Source organism: Delphinus delphis, chromosome 16 (genome assembly GCF_949987515.2).
Source record: "Delphinus delphis chromosome 16, mDelDel1.2, whole genome shotgun sequence".
In the NCBI taxonomy this organism is placed as follows: domain Eukaryota; kingdom Metazoa; phylum Chordata; class Mammalia; order Artiodactyla; family Delphinidae; genus Delphinus; species Delphinus delphis.
In genome coordinates, this window is record NC_082698.1 from 31,761,744 (window position 1) to 31,774,452 (window position 12,709).

The following is a 12,709-nucleotide window of genomic DNA, read 5'->3' on the forward strand; positions in this document are numbered from 1 at the left end:
TCGCATGCCATGACACGGGAGTACATTTCCAAAAAACTTAGGACTTCCCTGGTGGTCCAGTGGTTAAGACTCTGTGCTTCCACTGCAGAGTGTGCGGGTTCAGTCCCTGGTCAGGGAACTAAGATCCCACATGCCGTGCAGTGCGGCCAAAAACAAAAACTTAGCTCACTGGAGCACTTTGTTCCCTGACCACAAAGTCCCTGCTAACCTACTGCAGGCTCATTCACCTAGTAGCTGGTTGTGCCCATGTGAAAAAGACCCATTTATTATCAGTGTCGCAGATAACTTCCTGTAGGTACATCTCTTAGGACGAAGAACTTTCAGTAGTTAATGGAAACTAGCGTGTGACCCCCTTTAAGAAATCTGACAAATCACAGGCTAATTGAGGCAAAACCATGTGGCGGAGGTTTTGCCAAGTGGCCATGCTCTGAAGTATAAGGTGGTATTAGAGGGTGGTCTGGCTCATTGTCCTAAATTCTCGCCCAGAAATCTGGAACCACTTCCCCACTGGACTGTCCAGTAGGATGATACCAGCCTTTTCTTTGCACTAGCCCCAAAGTGTCACAGAGAGATTCTATTTAAAAACAAACAAAAGGGACTTCCCTGGTGACGCAGTGGTTAAGAATCCGCCTGCCAATGCAGGGGACACGGGTTGAATCCCTGGTCTGGGAAGATCCCACATGCCGCAGAGCAAGTAAGCCCGTGCACCACAACTACTGAGCCTGCGCTCTAGAGCCCGCAAGCCACAACTACTGAGCCCGTGTGCCACAACTCCTGAAGCCCACGTGCCTAGAGCTCAGGCTCCGCAACAAGAGAAGCCACTGCAATGAGAAACCTGCACACCGCATGAAGAGTAGCCCCCGCTTGCTGCAGCTAGAGAAAGCCAACGGGCAGCAACGAAGACCCAGCACAGCCAAAAATAAATAAATAAATTTATTTAAAAAAAATAATTTTATAAATAAATAAATAAGAACCAGTACCTTTTTATGCTAGGGCATAGGTGACCATGGGAGTCCCACATGCTCTGTGGAGGCTATTCCCTGACATGACCTAAAACCAGCTGGTCCACCAAGGGACTCTCATACCATTGGGGTCTGTCCTCAGCCCCTTTCTGGCTGTATATCTGTCTCACAGAGAACCCCCAGAGATAACTGCAGAACTCCCATCAGCTGGTAGAAGTGGGTCCTAAGTCTCTCTGTTGGCCGTGTTCATTAAGTTTTCTCTGCTACCTTTTATCCGTACTAGCGAATACTTCATGAGGGAAAGGTTTCTTCTTCAGCCAGTTACAGCTGAGGTTCCTCACATGGCATCACAGAATCCATGAATCCTAAAAGTTATATGTAGAATGCTGTGTGTTTGTGCATTTATCTGGGAAAAGTTTACATAATTTTCGTAAGGGGATCATGAGCAGCAAAAACAAAAAGGGGTTAAGAACCATTCATGTGGAGATTAACGTGTTCAAGCAAGTTTTTTTAAGTTTCTTTTGATACATTACAAAAACGGGAAGATTTTCATTCATCCTGAGAGCATTCAGGAAGTTCAGCTTCAGGCCTTGGATGGTCAGGTGAGTGTCATTAGCCTTGGCTCTAAGAGGGTAATTAACCCCCCTCCTGGATAGCCTGCTTCTTCCTCCCAGCAGTCTCTGCCGCAGCTGTCCAGGGGCTGGCGGCTCTAGTCCTCTCCAGGGTCTCAGCACCAGCTATTAGAGCTCTCGGAACAATGACAGGGCCAGGGTACGATGTGGCCAGAGATGCCACCCAGCCTGCGTCAGGTGGAACAACACCTGAGTCAAGAGGCTGCTGAGCACCTGTCCTCCACCGTGGCCAGCGACGGGAGTGCTTATGTGACCCTCGGCACTTAACTCAGGTTACAGCGTAATGGTGCTAAGGAAGCTGTACAGTAGAGTTCCTACGATCCGGGGCTTTGGCTCTGGAGTCAAGGCCCCCAGCTCTGCCGCTTATAAGCTGTGTGACCTTGGGGAGTCACCAACTTCTCTGTGCTTCAGTGTCCTTATGTGTAAAGCAGAGGATAAAACAGGTACTTAATTCACTGGAATGTTGTGAAGATGAAACATGGTAGGCCTTACAAAGTGATTAACAGTGGTTGGCACAGGAAATGTGCTCAGCGAGCACTAATGTTACCCTTACTTTTACTGCTTTTTCCCTTTGGTTCATTGCTCTCCTCTTTGATCTGCAGGTGGCAGCCTTGGCTATCGCAAGTGGTAATGGCTTGTTACTCAAAGGAGGGAAGGAGGCCTCACACAGCAACCGGATTCTTCACCTCCTGACCCAGGAGGCCCTCTCAATCCATGGAATCAAGGAGGCCGTACAGCTGGTAGGTCCCTGGGAATGAGCCAGGTCAGGCCCAGAGGGCCAGGTCACGTCTTTGGGTGTTTGAAGCAAAGCTTAGGCCACATAAGGCCAAGCCAGTGCAGACAGGTTTGATTGGAGGAGCAGCAGGTCCAGTGTGCCGGTGACATTAGACAATGGCAGGGCTGCCTTGACCCAGAAGGGTCTTGAGTGGCTCAGCTGTCTCATACAGCTGTGTCCTGGTACCGCTGATTTACAAGAATGCCTGTTAGCCCTTCATTCTTAAGGTCACAGGCAGCAAGAATACCAGACCCAGACTATGAGTGAGGCCTGGGTTCTGCTCACTGGTAGTGATTTAGGCCAAGTCAGACAGATACATTTTATGAAGGTTTGTCGGAAACCGTCATGCAACTTGTAAGTATGAGGTCATGCTGTTAACACTATTATTATTATGGTCATTATTTGAACCATTGTGTCGCTCTCCTCAACCATCCAGTGGAGGTTTTGAAGTACTAGATAGTTTTATTGAGTACCTACTGTGGGCAAGGCACTTTCATTCCATTATCTCATTTAATCCTCACAACAACCTTGTGAGAAAAATTATTAGGTCCATTTTATAGATGGAAGAAAAATAGGCTCATTGGTAAAATAACTTAGCCAGAATCACCCAGAATTTATATTTGGACCTAGGTTGACTCCAGATCCTTCTCTTTTTCCCTTGAGGCCCACTCACTCCAACATTCCAGGATTCCGTTGGCTGCTAGGAGGGTGTCTACAAACCTGCCTCGTTACATGCTCCCTGACAAGAAGCTGGGTTATTCTTACAGCAACATAGTGGGTAGAAAGAGCACAGGCTGTAGGGGCTCCAATCCCAGCTGCTCCATACCCTAGTTTAATTCGACAGATTTCCTCCTCTCCTCCTTCTTATTGATGTATAACATACATAAAGTACCCTAATCACATGTGAACAGCTCTGTAATTGTGTCTGCTTATATACACGCATATAACCACCCCCCGCATCAAGATACAGAGTATTTCCAGTACCCCAAAGTCTCCCTTGTGCCCTTCCCCATCAGTAGGCCCCACCCCACCACCAGGAAACCACTATCTTTTTACTTTCTTCACATTCAATTTCTTTTGCCTATTCTTGAACTTCATATAAGTGAAATAATACAAAACGCACTCTTTTATCTGTATTTCTTTTGTTCAGGTATTTCTTTCTCATGTCCATGAGATTCATCCTCATTGTTGCATCTAGCAGTACTTTTCCCTTTTTGATTGCTGTGTAGTATTCCGTTTATATGCACGTACTACAGCTTATCCTTTCTTCTGTCGATGAACATTTGGGTTATTTCTGGTTTGGTGCAATGCAGATTAAAGTTGCCATGAACCTTCTTGTACATGTGTGTATATTTGTACTTCTCTTGTGAGTAACATGTCCATATGGGGGAAAATTAAAAATCAAGAGGAAGGAAAAAATGTCCATAATCTCAGAGTTCTAACACAAGCACTTTAGTCACTCCAGCCAGCATCCCAGGGTAGAGGTTGTCAGCAGGAGTCGTGGGGAACCGTGACTCCCTAGCAAGACCAACATGTCATTAGGCTGTGATTAGAGAGCCAACGGAGCAGCCACTTCCTTTTGTGATCTTCATAGCCTGGCATACTCTGTACCTCCTCGACCTTCCAGAGATAGCACGTTGTACCTCTTCTAGCATCTTAGAAGTGTCTGTCCTGTGTTATGGCTAGTTACAGGGTAGTCCTGTCTTCCCTATCAGACTCTGAGTTCTTTGAGGGCAGGGACCCTGTCTTGCATGTTTTGTAATGCGGAGCACAGGACCTAATGTGTAGAGTTTGATAAGCATTTGCTGGACAACTTTCAATTCCCATGATCAGGAACTTAATCTTGTTTTTGTTTTTAATATTTATTTATTTTCCTTTTTTTTTTTTTGGCTGTGTCGCGTCTTAGTTGTGGCACATGGGATCTTTGTTGAGACATGCGGGATCTTTTCATTATGGCACGCGGTCTGCTCGGGTTTCTCTCTAGTTGCAGCACGCGGGCTTCTCTCTAGTTGTGGCATGCAGGTTTTCTCTCTGTAGTTGTGGCACGTGGGCTCCAGGGCACTTGAGCTCTGTAGTTTGTGGCACACGGGCTCTCTTGTTGAGGTGCGTGAGCTCAATAGTTGGGGCACACGGGCTTAGTTGCCCCGTGCCATGGGGGATCTTAGTTCCCTGACCAGGGATCGAACCCACATCCCCTGCATTGGAAGGCAGATTCTTTACCACTGGACCACCAGGGATGTTCCTTAATCTTGTTTTTGGAATAAGTTTTCAGAGCATCAGACTTAGTTCTCAGGAGATACAGACATTTATCTGTGAAAGGGATGCTGCTACTTCCATATTTTGTGTGATCAGAAGATGTCATCTTTACCTTTTATTCTCTGCCTTTTCAGGTGAATACCAGAGAAGAAGTGGAAGATCTTTGCCGCCTAGACAAAATGATAGATCTAATCATTCCACGCGGCTCCTCTCAGCTGGTCAGAAACATCCAGAAAGCTGCTAAGGGCATTCCAGTGATGGGGCACAGTGAAGGCATCTGCCACATGTACGTGGACTCAGAGGCCAGTGTCGACAAGGTCACCAGACTAGGTGAGCTCAATGGTGTCCCGTTTCATGCGGGCAAAATACTTGTCGTGTCCTCGGTGGCTCAGGATCACGTTAATAGAAACCATTTTTTGTCCTCCTCTTTCAGTTAGAGACTCTAAATGCGAATATCCAGCCGCCTGTAATGCTTTAGAGACTCTGTTAATCCACCGAGATCTGCTGAGAACACCATTATTTGACCAGATCATTGACATGCTGAGAGTGGAACAGGTAGGACAAGTCCATCACTTCCTGTCTTCCCTCCCGAGATTTAGAAGCTGTGGGATCAGACTGGGAGCAGCTGCCATACCATTTAAGGAAGTGTGAGAAGCAATATTTTTGAGCATCTGCCATATACAAAGTTCTGTGCTGAGTACACAGTGAGTAAGACATGCCTTTGCCGCTGACAGTCTAGTGGATGGAAGAAACCCATACACAAATAGCTTCATTCCAAAGTGGTGTGTGTTCAGTGCTAAGAGGGTTCAAAGATAAAGCAGGTCACATGGCAGCCCACTGAATGGACTCTTTCCTGCCACCTCTTACTCAGGCGGCATACAGTTTATGTTTCTGAACACACATTCTTATTTGGATTTGATTTGAAAAGATTGTGCAGAAATGTTTTCAAACCAAAGATTTATATATAGCTGCTCCTCCACAGATGTCTTCAATTACCAATATCAATGTGCTTATTAATACAGTGATATTTGGGAGTGAGCAGTTTGTATAATGTCCTCTCTGGATTATTTTCTTACCATGTCGTTAAGATTATAAACCACCAGTGCCAGTAAGTTTCGAGTATAAATGTATGCTCCATCCTAAATTCCTGATTGCAAGAAAGATAGATGTTCTCCAGGTGAAACTGGACAATCTTAAATTTTCTGTCAGGATGCATTTTAAGCTTCAATATCTGATGTCAGAATTATGTAAACTAGCACAGCAGTAGAGAAAGTGACTGCTGGTCTTCGTTGCTTTGACCCTGAGCATGTGTCTCTTCTCTTCCATCCTTTTGCTGAAAAGGAAGACTTCAGTCAGCTTATAAATGTGGCATGGTCCCAGTTTGGAAAATGAAAATAAATGTACCCCACAAATTATAAGGGAGTTAGATCACATGATCACTTACGTTTGGGGCCTAACCTTCCACTGGTGGCCTGTTTGAGTGCTGACGTATGCCAGGCAGCACACTGGCCTGGACTGGACAGGAGGAAAGCTCTCCTGTATCCAGGAGTGAAGCCCCCAGTTCTGATTCAGACAAACCCACAACATCCTCAGTCATCCTCAGCATTGCCTTGAAATCCCTCAAGTCAGAATGAGCCAGCATGTGTACTTCAGCACCTTGTAGTGCAGGAAGTACACCAGAGGACGACTTGCACACGGGTGGGGTTCCAGCCCCTGGGGAACATGGTTGGACCCCAGGCCTGGAGGAAGTGTGGTCCCAGATAGGAAACCATTCAAGGCCTTGGGAGCAACGAGGACATGACAAATGTGGTTTGTTGTGACTTGAGCCAAGTCAAGAACTTGGCCCTAAAGAATCGAGGCGTGAACGCTGCCCTGGGAAGGTCTCGGAGAACAAGGCCTGAGTGGGATCACACTGTGACCGGGGTCCCCAATGACCAGCCTCAGCATCCTTAAATTCCTCCAGCCAGAAGCAGGGTTAGCCCCAGAATCTGGACCTGAGCTGAACCTGGAAATGGGGCCAGACTGACAAAGTCAGAAATCTAACGACTAACCACAGTTTGAAGTGGTTTCCAACCAAGTACTGTTTTCCTCTAAAGCACGCCTAGGACTTCTCCAGGGAAGAGGGAGGAGAAGTGTGTTTGTGGCATCTCCCTCTTTCCGTCTGAGTCCAATGCCTAAGTCCTACATGCTAAGAATGGGATTTTTCTCGTCACGTGTTCGTTTTAGTAAAATGCCAGCAGTCAAGGGCTTATGTCAGTAGCCCATTAAATGCCTTGCACATTCTTCACATTCAGAGGCTTCCTGCTGAAATCCCTGCTCCAGTTTTACTGGCGGCCCATTGCTGACAGGTGGCCGTCAGCATTTCCCAAAGCAGAGCATCCTGGAGGGTGGAAGGCTGCCTCTAAAAGGAAGCAGGGACTAGTTTAGTTTCCAGGCCACAGGAGCCCTGGACTCATCATCTTCAGGCTCATCTTGCTGTTGGATCCCAGAGGGAGGAGTGTGCGCTTGCCTCTTTCTGCTGTGTTTATGTTGTTGCCCCGGACTTCCTCTGTCCCAGGTGAAGATTCACGCAGGCCCCAAGTTCGCCTCCTATCTGACCTTCAGCCCCTCCGAAGTGAAGTCCCTCCGAACTGAGTACGGGGACCTGGAACTGTGCATTGAAGTGGTGGACAGTGTGCAGGAGGCCATCGACCACATCCACAAGTATGGCAGCTCCCACACGGACGTCATCGTCACAGAGAATGGTAAGTGTGCAGGGGCTGCAGCACACGGGGTCTGCGGGGTCTGCGTTTTCTGCCTTGATCTCCAAGCTGACCCTGCTCCTCTCAGCCCCTCTTAGCCTGCAGGAGAACGTAATCTCAGTGGACTGATAACAGTGCCTGGCGTGGGCGGCACTTGCTGGTTTGCTGAGTGCTTTTACATCTGTTACCTCGCTGTGTTGTCTCAGTGGCCCCGAGGGAAGAGGCAGGGAAGAGGTGATTCGCTCCACTTTATACGTGGCTCACTCTGTCTCAGAGGCGTTACCATTTAATCCATGCAGCAGTCTTTCCCGGTTGCTGGAATAAACCCATTTTACAGCTGAGGAAATCAAGGTTCAGGAGGTTAAGCGCAGAACCAACTAGTTTAGGGCAAAACCAACTCTCCACAGTCACTCATTCCCTCCACAGGTGAGCCTGGGTGTCAGGCACTGGAGGCCCGATGGTAAAGGATGCCAGCATGGCCCCCTCAGGGAACTTGCAGTCAGTTTACTGGGGAATCACAGCACCACCAGTGAAAACAGTTAATACTTGAGCACTCGCCATCTGCTAGGCTCTGGGATGAGTGCTCCATGCTGTTGGTTCATTTTATCCTCTCTGCAAGCCTGGGAGCTGGGTAATACTGTCAGTCCCCATTGTACTCAGGCACAGAGAGGTTCAGAAGCCTGTCCACAGTCACCCAGCTGGTGGGTGTGGAGTTTGAGTTGAGACTTTGGCATTTGACTCAGAGCCTATAAACAGATAGTGTAGACAGGCCATTGCAGCACTGAGGGTATGTCTGCAGGGAGATCTGGATTCCAACCCAGTCTTTCCCAGGTACCTACTCCTTCAACAACAGGACTGATGAAGCTGGTTTGCTTTCACAAGTCTGCATGTTTAATACGTGGGGAAGCACCTCAGGGGCCTGGGCCCTGCCCGTCAGGCCCTGTTGAGTGGCTGGAAGCAGGGATGTTCTCCCTGGGCCACCCTAACTCAATTTCTTCCCTTTATGCTGCAGAGAAGACAGCAGAGTTCTTCCTCCAGCACGTGGATAGTGCCTGTGTGTTCTGGAACGCCAGCACTCGCTTCTCTGATGGCTACCGCTTCGGACTGGGTAAGAAGGAGTCTGGTCGGGGAGAAAGGAGTCCCTTGTGAATCCCTGTGTGGCCCCGAGGAGCATGGTGAGGGTGGAGGAGACACCTGGCCTTTACAGTCACGTGCATGAGCAAGATGACGCAGACATACCGAGGGAAGGTGGGTTTATGAGAGAGAAGGATAACAGCTACCATGAACTGGTAGAAGTCCTGTGTTCTAGGCATTTCACATGCTAAGAAGGTAGGTACTTGTATTTCCTTTTTCATAGATGAGGATACTGAGATTCAAAGAAATGAAGTAACTTGCCCAAAGTCATGCAGCTGGTGTTCAGACCCAGACTTCCGTGAGTCCAGAGCCTGGACTCTGCCACGTACAGCAGACCACAGTGTGTCTGCATGCATGGATTATGACAGGCGTGCATGCCAAGGTCCCGTGGGAGCACTGCCGCTGCAGACTTGCTCCTTCAGAGGGACACAGCCAGGTTGCCTCAGAGCTAGGAATCCACCCTGAGGACAGGACAAAAGAAGGTGTTAGTACCTATGCTGGGCTGAAGTATGAGCATCAGAAACAAACAGGTAAGTCCAGAGGTGCAAGGTTGACTTCTAATGCAGACTTTGAAATAAAAAGCTTCACAAAGGCACCCTCCCCACTTCCATCATTAGTAATAAATTCTCCATCCCCCAGTAGTATAAGGAGTTCTCAGACAGTCGCTGGTTTTCAGGGGCACCATTTACAAAGCTCCAATAAGGCATTTGTGGCACATCGGAGAATTATTTCAACGACTTAAAACATTTTAATCCCTCTGAACGTTTGAATAGAGAACTGCCTAGAGAAATAGTTCTCGCTGAATTGTTAAAGGTTATTAAAGGGAATTTTGCTGTTATTCTTAGTCACTGGACTCTTTATTTTTAGTTTCCTGTTTCTGTTGTGTTGGGGTTTGATTTAATTATCACATCACTTGCACTGATCTTTGTATTCCATGTTCTTGAAGAAGAAATAGCACACTTGTAAGGGCTGAGGTGCCCAGCTTTCAAGTGAAAGTCCAAGATGGGGGAGGAGCAAAGACCACTCCATTGTCTTTCCATCAGCTGCTCAGAGCAAACGCTCAGACTCTGCTTGGGTTAAGTTCCTGTGAAATGCATGAATAACAGTAACAGATAATATTCATTGAGCATTTACTGTATTTCCGGCACCGTGCTAAGTGCATCACGTGCATTATCTCACTTAGTTCTACATAATGAATTCTATTATTTTCTTCCTTTTCCAAAAGAAAAACCTGAAGCAAGAGATGGTTAGGTAACCTGCCCAAAGTCATGTGATCTCTACTCTATTAACCCAGAATTTGAAGCCAGTGGTCACCATCTCCTTGCCGACCACTGCCCCAGGCACCTCGCTTGCTCCTCTCTGCCTGCAGCGGCTCTCCACTGCTGTCCCCTGGCCGGCTCCTTCTCATTCAGGTTTCAGCCAAAGGCACCTGCTCAGGGAGTCTCCCACTGACCACCCTATCCAGGGTGCTGCCGCCCTGCCACACAGTCTCCGTCCCAGCACCCTTCGCTGCACCCCATCACCACATGGAATTATTTGTTGAACTGTTCTTCGGCTGCCTTGCCCACAAGAATACAAGCTCCATGAATTACATCAGTTGTTCACCACTTCATCCCCGGGTCCCAGCCCAGTGCCTGCTCAGTGAAGTTGTGATAAGCAAAGGAGCCCTGCCTCAACTGCACACGGTGCAGAACACCAAGCCAGACCTGGGAAGAGCCCCGGTGCCCCACGTCTGAGGCTGGAGCAGGAGGGAGGAAAATGAAAAGCTCTCTTTGGTGTAGTCAGCAGCCATTTCATGAGCACCTAGGAGCTAGGCGTTCTGGGGAGTACCTAGAACATGTCCCTTACCATCTAGGGTTTAAAGGATACTCGGGGAGATGAAACCTCTATACACTGTCGTACACCAGAAACAGTACCCAGATGTCAGATGATGGTATGCAATCCAGACACAAGACAGATATCGGAGACAGCACTTGTAGTATTGTCAAAATGGATTGGGGATAAAATACAAAGGAGAGGCCCACGGTCAGGCCCCTTCTTCTCTTCTTAAAGAAGGGGCCTGACCGTGACTCGCAGCAACCAGAGAACATGTTTATGGGGACAGTGGAAGTCAGGCTAGCCCAGGGAGGATGGGTCAGGAGAGGGCAGAGAGAGGGGGCCAAGTGAGGAGAAGGAAGAGACGCAGGCCTGGCGGGTGGTCAGGAAGCAGAGGCTGGGAAAGCCACACCCTCATCCGTGCTTTTCCACAGGAGCTGAAGTGGGGATCAGTACATCTCGAATCCACGCCCGGGGACCAGTGGGACTGGAGGGACTGCTTACTACCAAGTGGCTGCTGCGAGGCCAGGACCACGTGGTCTCGGACTTCTCAGAGCATGGAAGTTTAAAGTACCTTCACGAGAACCTCCCTGTTCCTCAGAGAAGCACCAACTGAAAGCATTCAGAGAGCCGGGCATGTTCCGAGCGGTCTTCACAGTTAAACTCACCTTAAGCCTCTCGGGGTGAACCAGGTCTTTTCTCCCACCTCCTGGAAGGGCCTGCCTGTTGGAAAGTGCCCCTCAGCATTTACTGGGCCGTGTGGCAACATCAGCCTGGACTAAGGACTCTCATTCCCGCTCACCCTTTTCTTTCTTTTTAAGGTAGAAACTAATTGCTCTGGATAGGGATTTTGCTTAATTGCTAGAGGGGGACTTTGCTTCACATAGTGCAGTTCCCTTCAGTGGTAGAAACAGAAAGGTGCGGTTTCCCCACATAAAAGGCAATGGAAAAATCATGGTCGCTTTTTACCTTTTATCACCTCAATGAGGTAGAGTCTCCCTTGGTATGTGGTTGTTATAAGAGCCAGTCGTACCTGATAAGTCTCCACATTTCCTTTCTTTCACTCTCTTAGTCGTCTTCAGAAAGGAAAGATTTGGAATTTAGAGAGAGGCAGCCCTTTTTAGCATTCTCATTAGAAACAGTCACAAACATAGACTGAACCATCTGCACTAGGAAGATTGACCTTTTGTATTTATTTGTGGAGTAAATATAAACAAGCATTCCAGATGCTGTAAGCCTCTGAATCCAGGAGCTTGGCGCTACCTGTGACATGGTTAGAACCTGGAGCTGCAGACAGGAGGCACAAGTTTCAGGATGAAGGACCTACAGCCATTGTGCTTGAAATTTTTATATGAATTATTTTGTCATCCTATCCTCTCCCTCCAAAACAAAAATTAGAGGATTATTTTAATACTTTGGATTCTTGCCCCCTTTTTGAGAAATAAAGTTCTTATGAGAAGTCTGTGTGCATGATTTAAGCTTTCTCCGTCACTTGTTGTTACCCTCTTCCTCTTCCCTCCCTTGTGGCCCTCACACCCCACTGTTACACAGTCTCTTCTCTGGAAGTTGATTGGGGACAGAGGCCATCTGCCTCAGCAGTGTCAGTGGAAGCAGCACAGGCAGATCCCCAGGGGAGGAACTCAGGCTGAGAGAGAGGAAAGGAAAACATGATATGAAGCCCCAGGAGCTTAGGGACTAAAAACACGGTGATGGTCTGAAGTTCATGGGTGTGACTGACGTGAGCGTGCTGTCCTTGTGCCATGTCCACACGGCATCCACGTGGATTGTTCTGCCCGTCGCGTTGCCTCAGGATCGCCTGCTTCAGTGACGGCCCTAAGCCCTCCCTGCCTCCCTCCATCCTGTTCTTCAGGTCCTTGGTGCCTGACAGTCTGCAGTTGAAAGATTTCTTGTCTCGTGGGGGCCCTCCCAAAGAAATAAGTACTGACTTACATGTTTCTTTTTATCCTCTGAGGAGGTTTTATGAGCACAAGAATTACGGTGTCGTGTGGGGAACATGTTCCCGGCTGGCTCCAGGCTGCACCTCTCTTCCAGACCCTTACATGGCCGGCCACGTTACCCTGCCCACCCCGCCCTCTGAGTGGGGAGTTCTGGCATAGCTTGCCTGAAAAGGCAATAAACAAAGTCCTGCCTGAAACTCTATGGCAAATACCACTATCGGCTCCCAACCACACAACAAACGCCCCTGGAATCGAAAATAGAAAGTGACCCAAGAAGGCCAAGCCCTTGGGGAAGACTCCACTGAGGAGGCAGACCTGGAGCTGGGCCCTGAGAAAGACAAGTTGTAGGGTAAGGAGAGGCGAGAGCATTCAGGCAGGGGACTGGGGAAGCAAAAGCCAGAGGTGGGGATGAAATGCAGGTCTGGGGAGCAGTGAA

At 48.3% G+C, this 12,709-nt stretch overlaps 1 protein-coding gene across 1 annotated transcript in view; it reads left to right on the forward strand.

The window, feature by feature from the left end:
* The window catches only part of ALDH18A1 (aldehyde dehydrogenase 18 family member A1), a 46,956-nt gene extending 35,183 nt beyond the window's left edge, over positions 1-11,773 (forward strand). Inside the window, exons 13-18 of the mRNA XM_060033636.1 lie at positions 2,197-2,334; positions 4,760-4,955; positions 5,059-5,180; positions 7,183-7,369; positions 8,379-8,474; positions 10,750-11,773. Coding sequence (XP_059889619.1) covers positions 2,197-2,334; positions 4,760-4,955; positions 5,059-5,180; positions 7,183-7,369; positions 8,379-8,474; positions 10,750-10,931 — 921 coding nt within the window. The 3' untranslated portion in view covers positions 10,932-11,773. The remainder of the gene's footprint in view (positions 1-2,196; positions 2,335-4,759; positions 4,956-5,058; positions 5,181-7,182; positions 7,370-8,378; positions 8,475-10,749) is intronic.
* The last annotated feature ends 936 nt before the right edge of the window (positions 11,774-12,709 follow it).